At 48.8% G+C, this 23274-nt stretch overlaps 1 protein-coding gene across 1 annotated transcript in view; it reads left to right on the top strand.

Annotated features, from left to right (window-relative positions):
- Positions 1 to 23274, top strand: part of LOC140424765 (obscurin-like) — a 1044598-nt gene that overhangs the window by 542512 nt on the left and 478812 nt on the right. Inside the window, 3 exon segments of the mRNA XM_072508149.1 lie at positions 2362 to 2628; positions 12845 to 13111; positions 17058 to 17324. Coding sequence (XP_072364250.1) covers positions 2362 to 2628; positions 12845 to 13111; positions 17058 to 17324 — 801 coding nt within the window.

The raw sequence follows: 23274 nt of genomic DNA, 5'->3' as shown, positions 1-23274 counted from the left end.
TTTCTCCACACAGCTACTCTCCGAAACCTCACTTACAACAAGGAGAAGTGCATGTTCCGCACAAATCGCTTAGCCATCCTCGGCTATGTGGTCCAGAACAGAGTTCTGGGGCCCGATCCCGACAGCATGCACCCCCCTCATGGAGCTCCCCCTCCCCCACTGCCCCAAGGCCCTCAAACGCTGCCTGGATTCTTTTCGTACTACGTTCAGTGGGTCCCAAACTATCCGGACAAGGCCCGCCCTCTCATACAGTCCACCCAGTTTCCACATCCGGGGTGTCGCTCCCGACTTGGCTCGCAGCTCTGGGAACCGTGCTTCTCCGTAAGCACGTCCGACTCCACAAGGCGGACCCGTTGGTGGAGAGTGTGCACTTGCTCCATGCAAACCCCCAGTACGCGTACGTGGCGTTCCCCGACGGCCGCCAGGATACTGTCTCCCTCGGACCTGGCACCAGCAGGTTCCACCCCCTCCGCCCCCGGCACCACGCTCCCCTCCCCCGTCGCTCCCAACAGCACTCTCCCCCCCCCCCCCCAGGACCGTCCGTCCTCCCCCTGCCCACGCCTGACGATGAAGAGGATTTTGGCACGCTACCGGAGTCACCATCGACCGGATCAGTGCCAACATCACTGCGTCGTTTCCAGAGGAACATCAAGGCCCCGGACCGGCTAAACCTCTGACCGGTCCACCGGACATCAAAGGACATTTGTTTGCACAAATCTTGTAAATATTAACTCATTGTTGTATATAGTTATCCACCCCCCCTCCGGACTCAGTTTTTAACAGGGGGTGAATGTGGTAAACCACTGTTGCACCTGTATTCGGTGATGTACGGTAGGACGTGTACTACAGGTTCGCCAGTAGTCCCTGCCTGCTGGCTCTGCCCAGCAGGCGGGGTATAAATATGCGTGTCCTCCAGCCAGCAGCCATTTCACCAGCTGCTGTGGGAGGCCACACATCTGATAGCAATAAAGCCTCAGTAGGATTCAACTATTGCCTTTGTCCTATTGATCGTGCCTCATCCAGTCTATCCATAATCTCTAATTGCTGGAAGTATTCTATGTAGCTCTCCAAAGCCTCCATGTCCCTTTCTGAAGCATGTAGTTTGTAATCCCTGTTTAATGTACATTCTAATAGTGTGTTTTTGTTTTAGCGTGTTTGTAAATTAGGAAACTTAACTGAATTGCATCGCTGGCCTTGACTTCCATTTTCATTGTAACTGCATGGTCAGTCTGTTTTTTAAACACTTCCTGCCACTTTGCTCACTTCCTCTCCCAACTCCCTTCCTGCCATTCACTGCCTTTTCAATGCTGTTGCTCTATCTCTATTACTTTCTACTTACCTCCCACTCGCTGATTCCCACCTCCTACATGCCACCTCCCACTTGCCGACACTCGCACCCTTCCGCTTACCTCTTCCCTCCCCCAATCTCCCCGCTCATTCCCACTCACCATTCTCTCACTGCTTCTCTCATTGCCTTTTGTTCTGATCCACTCACTGCCCTTCTCCTGACACTCTGCCTGTTTCCCACTTGCCAATTTACCGCTGCTCTTCGCCCGAGCCCTTTTTTACAGTGAGGGCTCGGGAGAGGAGTGGCAAGAGGGAAACAGTGAGGGGGCTGGGAGAGGGGCAGTGAGCGGAAGGGAACAAAAGGCCTCAACAGAGGCAATGAGAAGGGTGGTGAGTGAGAGTGAGCGAGGGGGTTGGGAGAGTGAAGCGGTAAGAGGGAGGAGGGTATAAGAAGTGGGAAGCGGGAGGTGGAATGAGGTGAGTGGAAGTTAAGTAGGAAGAGTAGTAATTAAGTAGTAAGAGTAATAGTAAATAGTAAACAGAAAAATAATCTTTGAGCCAGTTATGTTCAAGACAGCCAGTAGATTTTTCATGTAAAGATTACAGTTCAGAAATGTACCCCACCCTTATTACATGCTTCCTTACGGGATTGCGTTTGGAATAATTTATGGAGTTTACCAATAGCTATTTGAGGTTTTGTTAAAATATACAGCAGGTTTTTGAACTGTGCTGAACTTGTAAGCAGTATGTTGAGTAAGTTATTGTTTTCATGATATAGACACTATGGTCTATCACCACACAATTGAATTTATATATTGATCACACTATCAGTTACTTATTGGCATCCTTATAGTTGGATTAGAAACTAATTACTTTTTATAGTTCAATATTTTTGTATAAGTATTAAACTTCTCCAGTCCAGATTGATGTAATCATTGATGGTCCACCAAATATTATGCTCAATAGAAATGAATGGAAGTGCATTTTGTTATTCAGTGATTCCTCGAGGTCTTTGGCAAGCTTGGATCTTGACCGAAAAACATTGTCAGCTGATTAAATTAATTTCTCTCTTAGTCTTGCCTGTATCTTTCAAACAAGAACTTGAGAACACAGAAGCTGAAGAGGATGGTATGGCCATGTTGTGCTGTGAGATTACCAAACCTGATGCTCCAGTGGAATGGAGGAAAGGCGTTGTCGTCCTTCAGTCAAGTGATAAGTATGAAATGAAGCATGAAGGGTCCTGCATTCAATTGTTTATACATGACCTAAAGCCTGAAGACCAAGGAGAATATACCTGTGATTCTGGGGACCAGAAGACGACTGCATTTCTAAAAGTGAATGGTAGGAACCACTCTTGTATTGTATTATTTAAATCTAGGAGAAAATATATGTTTCAGTCCTCTGTCTTGAAGAATTAAACTTTATGTGGACTATTTTGAGATATGTTCAATGTGAGTCTTATTTATATTTGTAGTGAGTCATGTCACACTTTGTGTTGTCATTTCATCTGTTGTCTTTATTCATTATGTTCACTATGGTGATTCAACAACCCAAAACACATTGCAGATGAGTTTCTAGTTTGCTAATTGTTAGTAATATGTCTGGAAGTCATTGCAGTGCATGGTTCAAACTAATGTTTGTTGTAGATGGAGGTTATCAGCTCATGACAGGTTAGTGAACCTGTTGGGAAATACAAAATCAGGTAAAGGATCCAGTAAATGACACTGGAATTTCGAAGTGCCTTAAGGGTCTGAAAATCTGCTGGAACAACATTTCAGAATTGGTCCTGATGGGATGAAGTTATTGCCAAATGCAACAATTGTACATCAACCAAGCATTTTGCAGTGTTACTAACTGTCATCACCCTTTCCAACAAAAAATGAGAAGTTATTCTCATGTCAAGACAGTGGACAGGATTCCCCCTTCTGACGGCAGAGTGTTGACGCCGTCATAAAAACCGGAGGGTTTAACGACGGCGTCATCGGACCGCTAAGTGTAGTGATCCTCTGCCCTACAGGAGGCGAACACGGCACTGGAGTGATCCACGCCACTCCAGCTGCCGATATGGGCGCCGCGGGTCAGGTCATGCGCACTGCCACCGGCGCGAACTCGCGCATGTGCGGTAGCTTCATTCTCCGCGCTGTCACCGACGCAACATGGGGTAGGGCTACAGGGGCCGGTGCGGGATTAAAAAGGCCTCCACCAGGAGAGGCAGGCCTGCCAAGCGATAGGCCCCGATAGGTCGGACCCCCTCACCATGCCGCCCCCAACAGGATGGACGCCGAGGTCTCGCCGGGTAAGACCACATGTGAACAGCGCCAGCGGGACTTGGGCTTTCTTGCCGGCCACTCGGCCCATCCCGGGCGGAGAATCGCCGGGCGGGCCGCATAGTGTGGCCCCCGACTGACGCCGCGCCACCCGCGATGAGAATCGCGCCCGGCCTGCCGATTCTCCAAGCCGGCGCGGGCTGAGAGAATCCCGCCCGCTAGCATTTCAGATAGAATTACTAACTTTGCCAAATTAAGAATCTCGGGCGGGATTCTCCGACCCCCCGCCGGGTGGGAGAATCGCCGGGGGTCGCCGTGAATCCCGCCCCCGCCGTCCTCCCAATTCTCCGGCCCCCCCCCCCCCAAAACCGGCCCAGCGTGAGTCACGCCGCCCGCCTCGGAGAATGGCGGGGTCTGGCGCGACTCAATGGGCGCCGGGGCCGCCCGAATTCTCCGGCCCGCGATGGGCCAAAGTCCCGCCCGCCTGTAGCGGGTCCCGCCGGCGTAAATCAGAGTAGGACCCTTACCGGCTGGACCCGGTGGTGCGGGCAGGTGGGGTTCCTGGTGGGTCGCGGGGGGATCTGGCCCCGGGAGGTGCCCCCACGGCGGCCTGACCCGTGGTCGGGGCCCACTGATCCGCAGCCGGGCCTGTGCCATGGGGGCACTCTGTTCCTCCACATCGGCCGCTGTGATCCTCTGCGATGGCTGATGCGGAGACGACCCCTCCAGCGCATGCGCGGGGATGAAGCCAGCACGCGCTGGCACTCCCGCGCATGCGCCGGCCGGCGGAGGCCCTTCGGCGGCGGTTGGCGTGGCACCAAGCCCCTATCCCGCCGGCTGGCGGGGCACCAACCACTCCGGGGTGGGCCTAGCCCCTGAAAGTGCGACGGATTCCGCACCTTTGGGGCGGCCCGACGCCGGAGTGGTTCACACCACTCCGTCCCGCCGAGACCCTCCGCCCCGCCCGATACGGGAGAATCCGGCCCCTCCTTTATCATCAGAAAAACCCTGCCGACGACTGTAAATGCCACAGCTGCTTTGCGTTTCTTATTTTGCAATCAATTTATTTGAATTGCATTGGGGCAATATATCTGCAGTATCAACTGGTGAACTTTAACTAGTGAACACAAAACATGAGAGGTGCAGACTCATCTGTTTCCGAAGGGATAAGCCTGAATTCTATATTTGGGAGGTGCCCAAAGTTGGCTTGGGGGTGGGGGGGGAGTGGATGTGAAACCCGCTACTGCCCAAGATCTTAATTAACGGCCATCCAGCGTGAAATGTGAACAACCATAAAGGCAGACGGGCGAATGTAAATTCCCAGTCAATTGCTGTTTAATTTAAATTGGCTTCTTGATTATCGGCGGGCGCACTTCCGACATGCAATTTTACGCGCTTCCAGGTTGGACTCACCCTCTCCCAAGTAACGTAAAACTCTGGGCATAGATGCACAGGTAACTGGTACACGGGAGAAATTTACAATCAAGAAGGAGGGGGTGCTGTAAAAGCTATCTTTACTTAAAAAAATTGATGAAGTACCAGGACCGGAGGCAGTGGCTTAATGGTATTGTCGCTGGACTAGCAAACCAGAGACCAAGAGTAAGGCTCTGATCCGAATCCTACCATGGCAGATTAAGTTCAATTCAATAAAAATCTGAAATTAAAAGTCTAGTGATGACTATGGAACCATTGTTGATTGTCGTAAAAACCCATCTGGTTCACTAATGTCCGTGCTTACCTGTTCTCACCTACATTAACTCCAGATAAATGTGGTTGACACTTACAATCCTCAGTTCAAGGACAATTCGGAATGTGCAATAAATGGGCAAGACTAGAAAAGAGAACCTGTTTGGGGAATATCAGGAACTAGGAACAAAATTAAAGAACAGGGGCAAAATTCTCCCGAAACAGCGCGATGTCCGCCAACTGGCGCCCAAAACGGCGCCAATCAGACGGGCATCGCACCGCCCCAAAGGTGTGGAATGCTCCGCATCTTGGGGGGCCGAGCCCCAACATTGAGGGGCTAGGCCGACGCCGGAGGGATTCCCGCCCCACTAGCTGGCGGAAACGGCCTTTGTTGCCCCATCCGGGCCGGAGAATCGAGCGGAGGGGCCCGCCAATCGGCGCGGCGCCATTCCCGCCCCCGCCGAATCTCCGGTGCCGGAGACTTCGGCAACCGGCGGGGGCGGGATTCACGCCAGCCCCCGGCGATTCTCCGACCCGGCGGGGGGTCGGAGAATGTCGCCCCTGGTCCTCATGGGTTAGAGGGTGGGACTCTCCGCCGGCGGGATTCTCCATTTTTCCAGCGCCTGTGGGTTTCCCGACGGCGTGGAGCTGTCCCACAATGGGAAACTCCATTGACCGGCCGGCGTAACGGAGCATCCCGCCGGCGTAGTACGGTATAAATGTGGCGCGGCGGAGCATCCCGCCCTTAATCTCTGGATTAATACCTGAACCACGTGCAAATTGGCATAGAGATGAGAAAATTAGGGAAGTAAACATGTGGCTAAAGGAGTGGTACGAGTAGGAGGGGTTCCATTTCATGGGGCACTGACACCCGTTGGGACAGGTGGGATCTGTACCGTTGGGATGGTCTCCACCTCAAGGGATCTGGGGCGAGGGTCTTTGCGGAAAGGATATATAGGGTGATCACAAGAATGTTAAACTTGAAAAATGGGGGGAAGAAGAGGCCTCTGGGGAATTGGGGGGAAGGGGAGGCCTCATGGGAATTGGGGGGAACGGGAGGCCTCAGGGGAATTGGGGGGAAGGGGAGGCCTCAGGGGAATTGGGGGGGAGGGGATGCCTCAGGGGAATTGGGGGGGGAGGGGAGGCCTCAGGGGAATGGGGGGGAACGGGAGGCCTCGGGGGAATTGGGGTGGGAGGGGAGGCCTCAGGGGAATTGGGGTGGGGTGGGGAGGGCTCAGGGGAATTGGGGGGTAAGGGGAGGGCTCAGGGGAATTGGGGGGGAGGGGATGCCTCAGGGGAATTGGGGGGAAGGGGAGGCCTCAGGGGAATTGGGGGGAGGTGAGGCCTCAGGGGAACTGGGGGGAAGGGGAGGCCTCAGGGGAATTGGGGGGGGGATACCTCAGGAGAATTGGGGGGGAAAGGGAGGGCTCAGGGGAATTGGGGGGGAAGGGGAGGCCTCAGGGGAATTGGGGGAACGGGAGTTCTCAGGGGAATTGGGGGGGAGGGGAGGCCTCAGGGGAATTGGGGGGAAGGGGAGACCTCTGGGGAATTGGGGGGGAGGGGAGGCCTCAGGGGAATTGGGGGGAACGGGAGGCCACAGGGGAACTGGGGGGAAGGGGAGGCCTCAGGGGAATGGGAGGAGGGGAGGGGATGCCTCAGGGGAACTGGGGGGAAGGGGAGGCCTCAGGGGAATGGGGGGGGAGGGGATGCCTCAGGGGAATTGGGGGGGAAGGCCTCAGGGGAATTGGGGGGGAGGGGAGGCCTCAGGGGAATGGGGGGGAGGGGATGCCTCAGGGGAATTGTGGGGGGGAGGGGATGCCTCAGGGGAATTGTGGGGGGGAGGGGATGCCTCAGGGGAATTGGGGGGGAGGGGATGCCTCAGGGGAATTGGGGGGAAGGGGTGGCCTCAGGGGAATTGTGGGGGGAGGGGATGCCTCAGGGGAATTGGGGGGAACGGGAGGCCTCAGGGGAATTGGGGGGGAGGGGAGGCATCAGGGGAATTCGGGGGAACGGGAGGTGTCGGGCGAAGTCCGTACTGTTCCAAAAACAAGTAGCAGGACAGAGAGTAAAGAAATAGGCAAAACCACAAGTATACTGGTTAAATCAAAAGAGAAAAATAATAAGCAAAGCAAATAAAACATCAGTGCTGAGGGCCAGGTCGGGGGTGTAAAGCACAATTAAGAATGTAAGGAATAAACTTGATGAGCTGCAGGCGCAAAGCAAGTTGAGGATTATGATGTAGTAGCTATTCCGGAGACATGGCTGCAGAATGGTCGGGACTGGGAACTAAATATACCTGGTTATGAAGATCACAGGAGGGACAGTGAAGATGGCAGGGAGGGTGAAGCAGCCTCACTGATTATAAATACTAACTCCTCATTGGTGAGGGAGGATGTAATGAGGGGAAAGCATCCAGTGGAGACCATATGGGTGGAACTGAGGAATAAAGAAACTTTAATGGGTGTTGTATATCGATCCCCTGGTAACAGTTCTCAGATGTTATATTGTATAAATGCAGAAATTAGGCAAGTGTGTAGCAAAGGCAGAGTAGTATAAATGGAGGATTTCAACTTACATATAGATTCACCTGAGGAAGGAGCAGCGCTCCGAAAGCTAGTGACATCGAAACAAACCTGTTGGACTTTAATCTGGTGTTGTAAAACTTCTTACTGTGCTCACCCCAGTCCAACGCCGGCATCTCCACATCATACATATAGATTGGAAGGAAACACCTGCCAGAAAAGTAGTGAATTTCTGGAATATGTCTGGCATAGTTCCCTGCAGCAATATGTTCTAAATGCAACAAGGGGACAGGCAATATTTGATTTAGTTTTGAGTAAGGAGCCCAATTTAATTAACAGCCTAACTGTGCATGAACATTTATCAAATAGTGATCACAACATGATTGAATTCAGTGTAGCATTTGAAAGTGAAAGACACGATTCAGATACTAAAATTACCAGAGTGCCCTGGGCGAGCACTCAGAGCCTGCACAGACCAGCTGGCGAGTGTATTCACAGACATTTTCAACACCTCACTCCCCGCTCCTAGGTCCTCACCTCCTTCAAGAAGACTACCATAATACCAAAGAGGAACAAGGTAGCATGCTTCACGACTACCGACCGGTGGCCCTGACGTCTGTTATCATGAAATGGTTTGAGCGGCTAGTCATGAGATGGATCAACGCCAGCCTGCGGTCGGTCGAAGACTGACCACTGGTCTTACATTGTTTTGCCCGCAGTGTTTGTTGAGAAAGGTTGGAGTTGGCCGAACACGATGTGTCTTCACCACACTCCAGGGGTAGATTTCTCTTTATTGGGGCTTCGGGATGATGACATGGCAGAGGTGCAGTGTCTTCAGTTAAATTCTGGATGGATCCTGGATGTTGTTCAATGTTCCTGTTATGCCCTTGGTCTTTCCAAGCTCCATGGATTGTTTTATTATCCTGTAGTTCATCATTAATTCTGAACTTTGTTCCCTTGTGATTATACTCCTCATTTTGTGTTATTGTGAAAAAATGAAGGTGGTGTGATAGAACATAGAACAGTACAGCACAGTACAGGTCCTTGGATTGGATTTGTTTATTGTCACGTGTACCGAGGTACAGTGAAAAGTATTTTTCTGCGAGCAGCTCAACAGAGCATTAAATACATGGGAAGAAAAGGGAATAAAAGAAAATACATAATAGGGCAACACAACATATACAATGTAACTACATAAGCACTGGCATCGGATGAAGCATACAGGGTGTAGTGTTAATAAGGTCAGTCCATAAGAGGGTCATTTAGGAGTCTGGTGACAGTGGGGAAGAAGCTGTTTTAGAGTCTGTGTGTGCGTGTTCTCAGACTTCTGTATCTCCTGCCCGATGGAAGAAGTTGGAAGAGTGAGTAAGCCGGGTGGGAGGGATCTTTGATTATGCTGCCCGCTTTCCCCAGGCAGCGGGAGGTGCAGATGGAGTCAATGGATGACCCACGATGTTGTGCTGACCATTTATCCTAATCTAAGATCAACCTAACCTACACCCCTTCAACTTACTGCTGTCCATGTACCTGTCTTAAGAGTCACTTAAATGTCCCTAATGACTCTGACTCCACCACCTCTGCTGGCAGTGCACTCACCACTCTCTGCGTAAAGAACCGACCTCTGACATCTCCCCTGTACCTTCTTCCAGTCACCTTAAAATTATGTCCCCTCTTGACAGCCATTTCCGCCCTGGGGAAAAGTCTCTGGCTATCCACTCTATCCATGCCTCTCATCATCTTGTACACCTCTATCAAGTCACCTCTCTTCATTCTTCACTCCAGTGAGAAAAGCCCTAGCTCCCTCAACCGTTCTTTATAAGACATGCCCTCCAGTCCAGGCAGCATCCTGGTAAATCTCCACTGCACCCTCTCCAAAGCATCCACATCCTTCCTAATAATGAGGCGACCAGAACTGGACACAATATTCCAAACGTGGTCTAATCAGGGTTTTATAAAGGATATTTACCTGATCTTTTATTATGTGCCTAAATCCTAGCTTTACACTGAGGGAGTACATTTTTTGGTACCCTTCACTTTATTTATAGATAAAATGAATAGCGCCATGGCAAGGTGGTGGGTAGTTTGGTATAGAGGTGGTTGATAGAGCCTTATAAGTTCTCATTGTGGGTAGGGAAACCCTGGTCAGAACTATGGGTGTCGCACTTTTCTTTTGTACTTTGGTTATTTTGGGATTTAGGAAATCTTGCTTGTCTCTATGAAGGAAATGACAGATCATGTATCCTGAGCTTTTTTTTCTGTTGTTGGGCTTCTGGTATTTTTTTCTGTCGTTGGTGCCTCTGGTGTAGTTGGAGTTGGAGGAAATTTGTACTGGTGCATGCCAAGGTGTCTCTGTTTCTGGTGATAAAAAACCGCCAATATTCATTACACATCCATCGACTCCCACAGCTACCTTAACTACAGCTACTCACAATTCCTGTAAGGACTTCATCTCATTCTCCCAGTTCCTCCACCTTCGTCGCATCAGTTCACAATGATGCCAACTTCCAAAACAGTGCTTCTGACATGTCATCCTTTTTCCTGAATTGTTAAATTTGAATCCTAGATTGATAGATTTTCGTTCACCAAAGACATTTAAATGGTATGTGAAAAACAGTATGAAAGTACATTACTGGGGAACATAACAACTGACTGTAAAAGTGTTTTTATAGGTATGTAAAGATAAAAAGATTGATAAAAATGAATGTAGGCTCCTTGCAGTCAGAAATGGGGGAATTCATAACCGGGAACAACAAAATAACTGAGGAACTAAATTCATACTTTGCTTCTGCCTTCACATAGGAAGACATGAATAATGTACCGGAAGTTTCTGGAAACATAAGTTTTAGTGAGGAGCTGAAGTATTAGTAGAGAAATGGTTTTGGGGACATTAATGGGATTGAAGCGGATAAATCTCCAGAGCCTGATAACCTTCATTCTAGAGTGGCCCTAGAAATAGTAGCTCCATTGGTGGTCATTTTCCAAAATGCTTTGGACTCTGAAATAGTTCCTACAAATTGGAGGGTAGTTAATATATATTCAAAAAGGGTGGTAGAGAGAAAACAGGGAACTATAGACCCTAACCTGAACCTAACGTCAGTAGTAGGGGAGTTGCTAGAGTCCATTATCAAGGATTTCATAGCATATTTCATTGTAATCTGACAAAGTCAGCATGGATTTACAAAAGGGAAATCTTACTTGACAAATCTACTGGAATTCTTTGAAGATGTAACTAGTCGAGTTGACCGGGAGAACCGGTGGATGTGGTTTAGTTAGACTTTCAGAAGACTTTTGACAAGGTCTCACATAGCAAATTACTATGTAAAGTTAAAGCGCATGGGATTGCGACTTGTGTCTTGAGATGGATAGAAAGTTGGTTAGCAAAAAGTTTGAATAAATGGGTCTTTTTCTGATTGTCAGGCAGTGACTAGTGGAGAAGCACAGGGATCTGTGCTAGGACCCCAGCTGTTCACATTATATATTAATGGACGAGGGAACTAAATGTATTATCTCCAAATTTAGAAAATACAAAGTTGGATGGGAGGGTGAACTGTGAAGAGGAAGCAGAAATGTTTCAGTGGGATTTGGACAGGCAGATGCAGCACAATGTGAATAAATGTGAGGTTATCTGATTTGGTAACAAAAATAGAAAGGCAGATTATTATTTGAATGGGTGTAAATTGAGAGAGGTGGATACTCGTTTATCAGTCACTGAAATTAAGCGCGGAGGTACAGCAGGCTGCAAAGAAGGAAAATGGTACGTTGGCTTTCATAGCGAGAGGATTTGAGTATGGGAATAGGGATGTTTTACTGCAGTTGTATAGGGCATTGGTGAGGCCACACCTGGAGCATTGTGTGATGTTTCGGTGTCCTTATCTGAGGAAGGATGTTCTTGCTATGGAGGGAGTGCATCAAAGGTTTACCTGGCTGATTCCTGGGAAAGCACGACTGTCATATGAGGAGAGACTAAGGTCGGTTAGGATTAAATTCATTGGAGTTCAGAAGAGTGAGGAGAAATCTCATAGAAACTTATAAGATTCTAACAGGATTAGACAGGTTGATTGAGAAAGAATATTCCCGATGGTGCGGAAGTCCTGAACTAGAGGTCATAGTTAGAGGATAAGGGGTAAACATTTTAAGACTGAGATGAGAAATTTCTTCATGTGGAGAGTGATGAATGTATGGAATTCACTACCACAAAATTACACGTGTAATTTCAAGAAAGAATTAGATATAGCTCTTGGGGCTAAGGGGATCACAGTACATGGACAGGAGGCTGAATTGAACTTGATGACCAGCCATAATCATAATGAATAGCAGAGCAGGCTTGAAGGGCTGAATGGCAACCTCCTGCTTCTATTTTCTTTGTATGTTTCGATGTAGGTGTATGGAGTTATGCTGTTCAGATATAGGGGCGATCCAATGACCACGCTGCACCAGAAAAGCAGTTCGGCAGCTGGTATGATCATTGCCAGGGTGTCCGACTGGCACTGCGAAGGTGCCAAGCTGGCATTTTTTGTGCTTGCGCAATTGGGCCGGAGGTGCCCTGCGTAGGTGTTGAGGGGATGCGCGAGGAAGGTAGGGAACACTCCCATTGTGCGTTCAAGCTGCAAGGAACGTTGGGGATTGCTTTGATGGCCTCGGGGATCGCTTCGGTTGGAGCTCCCCACTGGACAAAATGCGGCTATGTGCGGGCTTGGTCGTGCATTCCTGTTAAGGCCCCTTATACAACGCGAGTCGTGTTAATAACCATGTGTTTCTCGGCACTGCGAGCACCGGGAAACACGCGGCTAAATGCACTCTCTATGGGACTTTGTTCCCATTTGGGTGTATTGCCCCCATAATCTAATTGCATATGGCTGTTCAGATATGATCTAATTGAATGACAGACACATTTGAGCAGTTAAATGACCACTCTTGTTTCAATGTTCTTATGAATAGAAGAGTATATTTCCATGGTAATCAATGAAATAATGCTACCAGAATGTATTTTATGACAAAATGACAAGTAAATTACTTGTAAATAGGAGTATCATGAAGATGAGGGTCATCAATGTTCTGATAGATTTGTAATTTATTTCTTAGCCCTGCCAGTGCTTTTCAAACAAGAACTTCAGAATGTGGAGGCAGAAGAGAGTGGCACAGCCAAATTATGCTGCAAGCTAACGAAACCTGATACTGCAGTAGAATGGCGAAAAGGATCAGTGGTACTCCTGCCATGTGGAAAATATGAAATGAAGAAAGAGGGTCCCATTGTAGAATTGTTCATCTGTGATGTAGAACCAGAAGACGCTGGCGAATACACGTGTGACTCTGGAGATAAAGAAAGCACTGCTTCTCTAATCGTGAAAGGTAAATTGGTCAAATTTGTTTTGGAATTAGACTTCTGCTTTTGGAAGCCATCATCATCCAGGCTTTACACTTACAGTTTTGTTCTTCGCAACATCCATTTGTGACTATTTCAATCCCAGTTGACTATCTTTTAGATTATTTGTTCACTGTTACATTGGTTAGAATTGATTGTATATTTTTATTTGGTGAAGGAATGTGAGAGCAGTTGCGGGGTTCAGAGTTAACCATCTGGAGTTTAGGCAGGTAATTGGACCTAGTAGAACCAAAAGAAATGCATTGAATTAGGAGCAGTGATGAAGCATTCAATAAATATATAGTTAGGTTTATGAGAAACTTACCGCACAAAATGGGACTGATTTTAATATGCCGCAAACAAGATTTGTTGATCAAGTAGAAATGGAGTTGGTAACGGTTTACATACTCAAGGTTACTTGAAAGTCAAAACATTTGAAGTGGTATCACAAGCGTGTAAATCAGAACAGTCTGGGCGTGATTCTCAGGCCTCTTTGCGCTCTCGCTCGAGCAAAACGAGGCCAGTGAATAGCGGGAGAGGCTGAAAACGAGAACCGCGCCGGGCACCAAACAGTTTGCAATGTAACCGGCCCGCTCCCATAGGTGAAATCCAGATCTCGCAGTAACGCGGCGAGAAACTAATTATCACCACTTAAGCCCTATTGCCATACAATTAACGAGAGCCACCCCATATCCAGCGACCTCTTGTCATTCAGCAGCCTCTCCAGCAAGTGGTCAGGCTGGAGCCGATTAGTACTCCTTTTGAAAAACGTGAACCTGGCAAAAGGGCATCTGGGGGCAACTCCTGTTCCTGCCCGTCTGCCCCATCGACCACCCATAAACCCACCGACTGCCGAGGCCTCTGACTGTGCAGCTGATGGCTATTGTTAATAGGGAATTGGCAATCGTGGTTAAATGAGCACTTCACATAACCCAAGTAGATTCCCGTGGGTGGGCGGGCCATGTAGCACGTGGGAGTCTTTGCCTAGCATGCCAATCACGCCTTGATGCATGAACACTGTGCTTGAACCCTGCGGGAGGCAATACTACACAGCCAGCAGCCAACATCCGAACACCCAGGGGATGGGACACAGCTCCGGGGACATGTCCGCGGCTGGAGGGTGGATGAATCTACGGTGGGGTGGGGTGGTGGTGCCTGGAGAGATGGGCCAAGTGTTCGGAGGTTGGGCCGCATTGCGGACGAAAGTGACAGAAACAGCATGCTGGTTGTGCACAAAAATGGTTATTGTGTTTTACAATTCCCCATCCTCCCAATGGTGCTGCTCCCTCCCCCAGCCCCATCAATCCCTATCCACCCCACCCTCTCCCGGTGCCCTCAGTGATCCTCAATGTGCGTGGCCCTCCTAGCTCTACCACTACGTCTAGGTGTGTCTTCAGGGTGCACATCAGAGGTGGATGCACCAGCTGCTTATCTAGTCCTGTAGCCTTCGATGTCCCTGGCGGGGGTCCTCAGAGCTCTCCTCTGAGGTGGTCTCCTGGGAGGCTGGAGAGGGGGGCCACACTGGATGGGCTGGCACTGTCAGCTGGAGGACCTGCGGGAGAATAGACACGTGGTCAGTGGGAGGGATAGGTGAGTCAATAAGGCAATAACAACTCACGTTTGACAAGTCCTCCGGGTGGAGCCCGGTGGTTCCTCACCTCTGTGGCATCCACCAGCCGTGTTGGTGACCGTCGTGTCCTCGGCCACACCAGTCACGTTCAGGGCACGCTTCTCGAAGCTCGTGAGGATCATGTTCGTCACACCACCGCCGGTCCAGGCCCTCTCCTGGCGATTGGAGGAGAGCTTTTCCTGAGGAGAGACAGGGAGTGCATCGTTAGTCACACGTGATGTTCATAGTGTTGGGACGGGGAGGGGCTGTGAAGGAAGAGTTGGGGTTGCATGGAGAGTTGGGGGTGGATGCTCCTGTAGAAGCAGAAAGGTCTCGGGTAGGGTGGGGGAATGGGATTGGTGTCAACTCACTCATGCTGCCCAGTGTAGGTCATTGACCTTTTTCCTGCGCTGGAGGCCCATCCTCCTGGTCACACTCCCGGCTCTCTCAGCCACCGCCACCTCATGCCAGACAGCACTGGCTGCCCTATGGCTGACCCTCCAGACCCTCGGAGGAAAAGGACAACCCTCCTGGCCTCCACAGCATCTAGCAGCCTCCCCAGGTCTGCATCCGTGAATCTTGGGTCCGGTCTCCTGGGTACCACCTTTGTGAGCTGACTGGGGTTGGCTCAGCAAGTGCTGTTTATGTGCTGCTCGACCTTGTTAGCGGGGGGCTGGCGAACGCTGTGCCGGCGAATTGGCTGGTGGGCCTTCATTTGCGGTGAGAAGCCCATGGGGCCTCGTTAAGCGAACGAAATAGCGTTGAATAGCGTTGCCGGCCGAGCGCCGGGAAGCTCGCAGCAGTTCCCGCTCGCTGCCACACTTCAAAATCTTTCCGGAGAATCGCGCCCTCTGACAGAGATTTTTAATTAATTCAAAGAATGTGAGCTTCGCTGGCTAAGCCAGCATTATTGCTCATCCCTAATTGCCCTTCAGACGGTGGTGTTGAGCCCCTTCTTGCACTGTTGCAGTCACAGCGAGAGACTTCCGGGATTTCGACCCAGCGACAGAGCAGGTGATATATTTCCAAGTCAGGATTGTGTGGCTTGGAGGGGAATTTCAAGATGGTGGTGTTCCCATTTGCTGCCTTTGTCCTTCTAGATGGTAGTAGTTTGGGTTTGGAACGTTCTAGGAGCTGTCTAAGGAGCCTTGGTGAATTCCTACTGTGCATTTGAAGCTACACACGTTTGCTACTGTTCGCCAGTGGCGGAGGGATTGGATGTTTGTGGAAGATTGATCAAACGGGCAGCTTTGTTCTCAATGGTGTCAAGCTTCTTTAGTCCTGTTGGAACTGAATCTATCCAGGCAAGGAGAGAGTATTCCATCATGATCCTGACTGTCGCTTGTAGATTGTGAACAGGTTTTGGGAAATCAGGAGGTGAGTTGTTCAAGATTCCTCACCTCTGACCTACTCTTGTCGCCACAGTATTTATATGGCTAGGCCCGTTCAATTTTTGGTGACTATCATCCCCCAGAATGTTGATAGTGCGAGATTCAGTGATATAATGCCATTGAATGTCAAGCGGCAATGGTTAGATTCTCTCTTGTTGGAGATGATCGTCACTTAGTATATGTGTGTCATGGATGTTAATTGTCAGCCCAAGCCTGGATATTGTTCATGTCTTGTGGCATTTGGACATAGACTGCTTCAGTGTCTGAGGAGTCGCAAATGGTGCTGAACATTAAGCAATGGAAAGAAGGTGGTTGATAAAACAGCTGAAGGTGAATGGGCCAAGGACACTACCTTGATGAACTTGTGCAGTGATTTCCTGGAACTGGGATGATTGACCTGCAAACACCACAACCATCTTCTTTTGTGCCAGATATGACTACTCCTGAGTTAACAAGCTAGTAGAGGATATGTGAACAAAAATTTGTTACGGCCCCAAGACAGATGTAAGATAGCAACATTTAAACAATAATAATAACAATCACTTATTGTCACAAGTAGGCTTCAATGAAGTTACTGTGAAAAGCCCCTAGTCGCCACATTCCATCGCCTGTTCGGGGAGGCCGGTACAGGAATTGAACCCGCGCTGCTGGCATTGTTCTGCATTACAAGCCAGCTGTTTAGCCCACTGTGCTAAACCAGCCCCTACAGCTAGTCCTTGTGAAAAATGTACAATTAGTGGCTCAAAGCTTATTTGTAATATTTTCGCAGTTAGTCAAAGTTACAATTTTTTATTTAGGTAAAACCATTCAGTTATTACTAACTTGACAAATTGGTTAGGTGTTGCCCATATTTGTTGTGGTACATAAAATTAGTGTGTTGCATTATTTAGAATTGATATTCTGACAATTGCTATAAATGGTTTTTCTCTGTAGCCTTACCTGTGCTGTTCAAAAAAGAGCTACAAAATCAAGAAGCCGAAGAGAACAATGTGGTCACACTGCTTTGTGAACTTACTAAGCCTGGTGCTCCAGTCAAATGGAGAAAGGGATCTCGAATACTTCATGCCAGTGACAAATACGAAATGAAACAGGCTGGTACAATTGTTCAGTTATTAATCTACAATGTGAATGTGGAAGATACCGGTGAATATACCTGTGATTCTGGGGACCAACAGACTGATGCCTACTTGAAAGTTAATGGTAGGAGAAAAGTTATTATTAAGTACAGATCTATTATAAATTAAGATCCTTGCTGATCGTCTACTGTTGCTCTTTTCGTGCTTCAAACCCTGCGTTCTTTTCATCATGTATTTCATCTGTTCTTGATAATTTAATGTATTTAGTGATTGTATTGTGGGAAGGTCATTAGATATAGAAAATGAAGCTGTCATTTGAGTGTGATCAAGTGCTGCTTTTCTGTGTAGAAAATTAGGGCGCGGTTTAACAACATGGAAACAAAGTCCTTTAGCGAGCACGTTTAGCCAGGTGTTTCCCGGCGCTGCAACAGAACTCTATCAAATGGCATTAGGGGAACTCAGCGGGGAATGTGTGGCCAAGGCTGCAAGTAGCCCGTTATTTGCACTGAGGAGCTCCGCTCACCGGAACTCCTCAGCATGGCAAGAGATCATCTCTGGAACCGCTGATGCAACCCCTGACCTCTCAAGACCCACTCACAGTGAGGGGGTTCCCAGCCCCCCCCCAACATCCATGCAGGGCTCCACCGCCCAATCACTGCTGCACAAAAGAATGCCAGCTTGGCACTCCAACCTGGTACCCCGGCTGTGCCACCTGGTCACCTTGGCAGTGCCAGGGTTCCCAGGTTCCACCAGCAGTGCCAGGGTGCCACCCTGCCCAATGGGTTTGCACCTGGGGACCTCCAATCCTCTGGGAGACCCCCATGAGTGCCATTCCATCTAGTCCTTGTTTGTGGAGACCAGGAATGAAAGGTTCTCGAGGCGAAAGGGATAGATCCCAAAGCTTCAGGTGCCTCAGGAAACTACATATTACAGTGAGACAAGCTTTCTCGCTCTAATATGCAGATTTGTCAAAAAGTGATCCCACCCACAATGGGGTCTCCCGGTTTCTATTAGTCACGTTGCACTGCGGCGTGCTAGTTTTCGGGCACAGCGTGGCCATTCGATCGTAACATAAGTCTTATTCCTCTGGTGTATCGAAACTTTTAACATTTTTTCACTTAATAATATTTTTTATTGTGCTGCACTAAACTGACTTGCTTACATCATTGCAGTTCATAGTTTCATTGTAAGCTAGAAACAGGTTTTGCATTTATTGCCAATCAAAGTTGGATTTTGTCTCTATGCTGTTGTAGTTTGATGAAATTTGGTATCAGAAAGTAATATTTTAGTACATTTGTATCAAATTTCTATATACTATTTTAGGCACTTTATCTACCGTTGAAAGTAAATTGGTTAAAAATGCTTTAAATTAGCACAGAGAAGAATTTGCTATGAACAGTCTGGCATCACTAAGATTTTAGCTCACTGAGGTGTAACACGTAGCTACAGGAATGGTGCAGGAGGGAGGGGTTCAGATTTCTGGATAATTGAGGCTCATTCTGGGGACGGTGGGACCTCTACAAACAGGATGGTCTACACCTGGACCAGAGGGGTACCAATATCCTGGGGAGGAAATTTGCTAATGCTCTTCGGGAGGGTTTAAACTAGTTCAGCAGGGGATTGGGAACCTGAATTGTAGCTCCAGTATACAGGAGGTTGAGAGTAGTGAGGTCATGAATAAGGTTTCAAAGTTGCAGGAGTGTACCGGCGGGCAGGAAGGTGGTTTAAAGTGTGTCTTCTTCAATGCCAGGAGCATCCGGAATAAGGTGGGTGAACTTGCGGCATGGGTTGGTACCTGGGACTTCGATGTTGTGGCCATTTCGGAGACATGGATAGAGCAGGGACAGGAATGGTTGTCGCAGGTGCCGGGGTTTAGATATTTCAGTAAGCTCAGGGAAAGTGGTAAAAGAGGGGGAGGGGTGGCATTGTTAGTCAAGGACAGTATTACGGTGGCAGAAAGGACGTTTGATGAGGACTCGTCTACTGAGGTAGTGTGGGCTGAGGTTAGAAACAGGAAAGGAGAGGTCAGTCACCCTGTTAGGGGTTTTCTATAGGCCTCCGAAAAGTTCCAGAGATGTAGAGGAAAGGATTGCAAAGATGATTCTGGAGAGGAGCGAAAGCAACAGGGTAGTTGTTATGGGGGACTTCAACTTTCCAAATATTGCCTGGAAACGCTATAGTTCAAGTACTTTAGATGGGTCCGTTTTTGTCCAATGTGTGCAGGAGGGTTTCCTGACACAGTATGTAGATAGGCCAACGAGAGGCGAGGCCATATTGAATTTGGTACTGGGTAATGAACCAGGACAGGTGTTAGATTTGGAGGTAGGTGAGCACTTTGGTGATAGTGACCACAATTCGATTACGTTTACTTTACTGATGGAAAGGGATACTTATCTACCGCAGGGCAAGAGTTATATCTAGGGGAAAGGCAATTATGATGCGATGAGGCAAGACTTAGGATGCATCGGATGGAGAGGAAAACTGCAGGGGATGGGCACAATGGAAATATGGAGCTTGTTCAAGGAACAGCTACTGCGTGTCCTTGATAAGTATGTACCTGTCAGGCAGGGAGGAAGTGGTTGAGCGAGGGAACCGTGGTTTACTAAAGCAGTCAAAACACTTATCAAGAGGAAGAAGGAGGCTTATGTAAAGATAAGACATGAAGGTTCAGTTAGGGGCCTCAGGAGTTACAAGTTAGCTAGGAAGGACTTAAAGAGAGAGCTAAGAAGAGCCAGGAGGGGACATGAGAAGTCTTTGGCAGGTAGGATCAAGGATAACCCTAAAGCTTTCTATAGATATGTCAGGAATAAAAGAATGACTAGGGTAAGAGTAGGGCCAGTCAAGGACAGTAGTGGGAAGTTGTGCGTGGAGTCCAAGGAGATGGGAGAGGTGCTAAATGAATATTTTTCGTCAGTATTCACACAGGAAAAAGACAATGTTGTCGAGGAGAATACTGAGATTCAGGCTACTAGACTAGAAGGGCTTGGGGTTCATAAGGAGGAGGTGTTAGCAATTCTGGAAAGTGTGAAAATAGATAAGTCCCCTGGGTCGGATGGGATTTATCCTAGGATTCTCTGGGAAGCTAGGGAGGAGATTGCTGAGCCTTTGGCTTTGATCCTTAAGTCATCTTTGTCTACAGGAATAGTGCCAGAAGACTGGAGGATAGCAAATGTTGTCCCCTTGTTTAAGAAGGGGAGTAGAGACAACCCCGGTAACTATAGACCAGTGATCCTTACTTCTATTGTGGGCAAAGTCTTGGAAAGGTTTATAAGAGATAGGATGTATAATCATCTGGAAAGGAATAATTTGATTAGAGATAGTCAACACGGTTTTGTGAAGGGTAGGTCGTGCCTCACAAACCTTATTGGGTTCTTTGAGAAGGTGACCAAACAGGTGGATGAGGGTAAAGTAGTTGATGTGGTGTATATGAATTTCAGTAAAGTGTTTGATAAGGTTCCCCACGGTAGGCTACTGCAGAAAATACAGAGGCATGGGATTCAGAGTGATTTAGCAGTTTGGATCAGAAATTGGCTAGCTGGAAGAAGACAAAGGGTGGTGGTTGATGGGAAATGTTCAGACTGGAGTCCAGTTACTAGTGGTGTACCACAAGGATCTGTTTTGGGGCCACTGCTGTTTGTCATTTTTATAAATGACCTGGAGGAGGGCGTGGAAGGATGGGTGAGTAAATTTGCAGATGACACTAAAGTCGGTGGAGTTGTGGACAGTGCGGAAGGATGTTACAAGTTACAGAGGGACATAGATAAGCTGCAGCGTTGGGCTGAGAGGTGGCAAATGGAGTTTAATGCAGAAAAGTGTGAGGTGATTCATTTTGGAAGGAATAACAGGAAGACAGAGTACTGGGCTAATGGTAAGATTCTTGGCAGTGTGGATGTGCAGAGAGATCTCGGTGTCCATGTACATAGATCCCTGAAAGTTGCCACCCAGGTTGAGAGGGTTGTTAAGAAGGCGTACGGTGTGTTAGCTTTTATTGGTAGAGGGATTGAGTTTCGGAGCCATGAGGTCATGTTGCAGCTGTACAAAACTCTGGTGCAGCCGCATTTGGAGTATTGCGTGCAATTCTGGTCGCCGCATTATAGGAAGGATGTGGAAGCATTGGAAAGGGTGCAGAGGAGATTTACCAGAATGTTGCCTGGTATGGAGGGAAGATCTTATGAGGAAAGTCTGAGGGACTTGAGGCTGTTTTTGTTAGAGAGAAGAAGGTTAAGAGGTGACTTAATTGAGGCATACAAGATGATCAGAGGATTGGATAGGGTGGACAGTGAGAGCCTTTTTCCTCAGATGGTGATGTCTAGCACGAGGGGACATAGCTTTAAATTGAGGGGAGATAGATATGGGACAGATGTCAGAGGTAGGTTCTTTACTCAAAGAGTAGTAAGGGCATGGAATGCCCTGCCTGCAACAGTAGTGGACTCGCCAACACTAAGGGCATTCAAATGGTCATTGGATAGACATATGGACGATAAGGGAATAGTGTAGATGGGCTTTAGAGTGGTTTCACAGGTCGGCGCAACATCGAGGGCCGAAGGGCCTGTACTGCGCTGTAATGTTCTATAAAAATGAACTATAAAATCTCCTGGCACCTTTCTGGAATTATTAGAACTAGACATCACCATTGTAGAAGTACAACGAGTGTGATGATGAAGATACTTTAATTGTAAAGTTTCATATGAGCACGTAAAATTTGACATGTCAGTGTAAAGTTTCACAACCAGTGGGAACTGAATTAAGCTATTCTTGAGAACAGCTCATTTAATCAAATTTCAGTTGAACATTTTAAAGATTCATTTGCTCTTTTGAGTAAAGTTGCACAGGAAGAATCTGGGGTGGGCTTCTCTGTTCCCGTAGTTGGCCAATGGGGTTTCCCATTGTGGGCCACCCCACGCCTTCGGGAAACACGCGGGTGTGGCTGCGCTGCTCGCGGGGCAGAGGATCCCGCCGAAGGAGAATCCCACTGCTGGTATTTTGTCCTTCACTACCTAGTGGAACAGTTAAAGAATTTAGAGGGCTAGAAATTGATTGTGGTCCATTTTGGGGTTTATAATTAGTGCACTTCAACTGGCTGGCCAAGGCTGACCTAAAATTGGTCATTGGTCTCATTAACAATTTATTGCGTCTGCTGCTGACACCGGACATGCTTGCAGGCTCGTGAATTTCAAGAGGACAGTATAAGTCCCAGAAACAGGTAAACTAGAGGGGCGAGATTCTCCGACCCCCCGCCGGGTCCGAGAATTGGCGGGGGCTGGCGTGAATCCCGCCCCCGCCGGTTGGCGAATTCTCCGGCACCGGATATTCGGCGGGGGCGGGAACCGCGCCGCGCCAGTTGGCGGGCCCCCCCCCCCCCCGCGATTCTCCAGCCCAGATGGGCCGAAGTCCCGCTGCTAGGATGCCTGTCCCGCCGGCGTGGATTAAACCACCTCTCTTACCGGCGGCGCGGGCGGGCTCCGGGGTCCTGGGGGGTAACGGGGCGATCTGGCCCCGGGGGTTGCCCCCACTGTGGCCTGGCCCGCAATCGGGGCACACCGATCCGCCAGCGGGCCTGTGCCGTTGGGGCACTCTTTTCCTTCCGCCTTCGCCATGGTCTCCACCATGGCGGAGGCGGAAGAGACTCCCTCCACCGCGCATGCGCGGGGTGACGTGAGCGGCCGCTAACGCTCCCGCGCATGCGCCGCCCGGCAATGTCATTTCCGCGCCAGCTGGCGGGGCGGAAATCAGTCCGGCGCGGGCGTAGCCCCTCAACGTTAGGGCTCGGCCCCCCAAGATGCGAAGGATTCCGCACCTTTGGGGCGGTGCGATGCCCGACTGATTTGCGCCGTTTTTGGCGCCGGTCGGCGGACATCGTGCCGATACCGGAGAATTTTGCCCCTGGTGTGTGGGAAGTTTGTAAAGAGTGTGGATCAGGGGTGCACTCCTGTTCCTCCTGGTTCTACAGGAATGATTTCTTAAAATATATTTTTACGATCCTCAAAGAGACCAATAACTTTCAAAAAGAAAGATTAATTTTCCAGTGACCGGTGGAAAGAATTGCAGGATAGGGTTTCGTGTTTTAAGACTTA

Source organism: Scyliorhinus torazame, chromosome 6 (assembly GCF_047496885.1).
Source record: "Scyliorhinus torazame isolate Kashiwa2021f chromosome 6, sScyTor2.1, whole genome shotgun sequence".
Lineage (NCBI taxonomy): Eukaryota > Metazoa > Chordata > Chondrichthyes > Carcharhiniformes > Scyliorhinidae > Scyliorhinus > Scyliorhinus torazame.
Note: the sequence above shows the minus strand (reverse complement) of the source record. Positions and strands in the feature narration are given on the sequence as shown.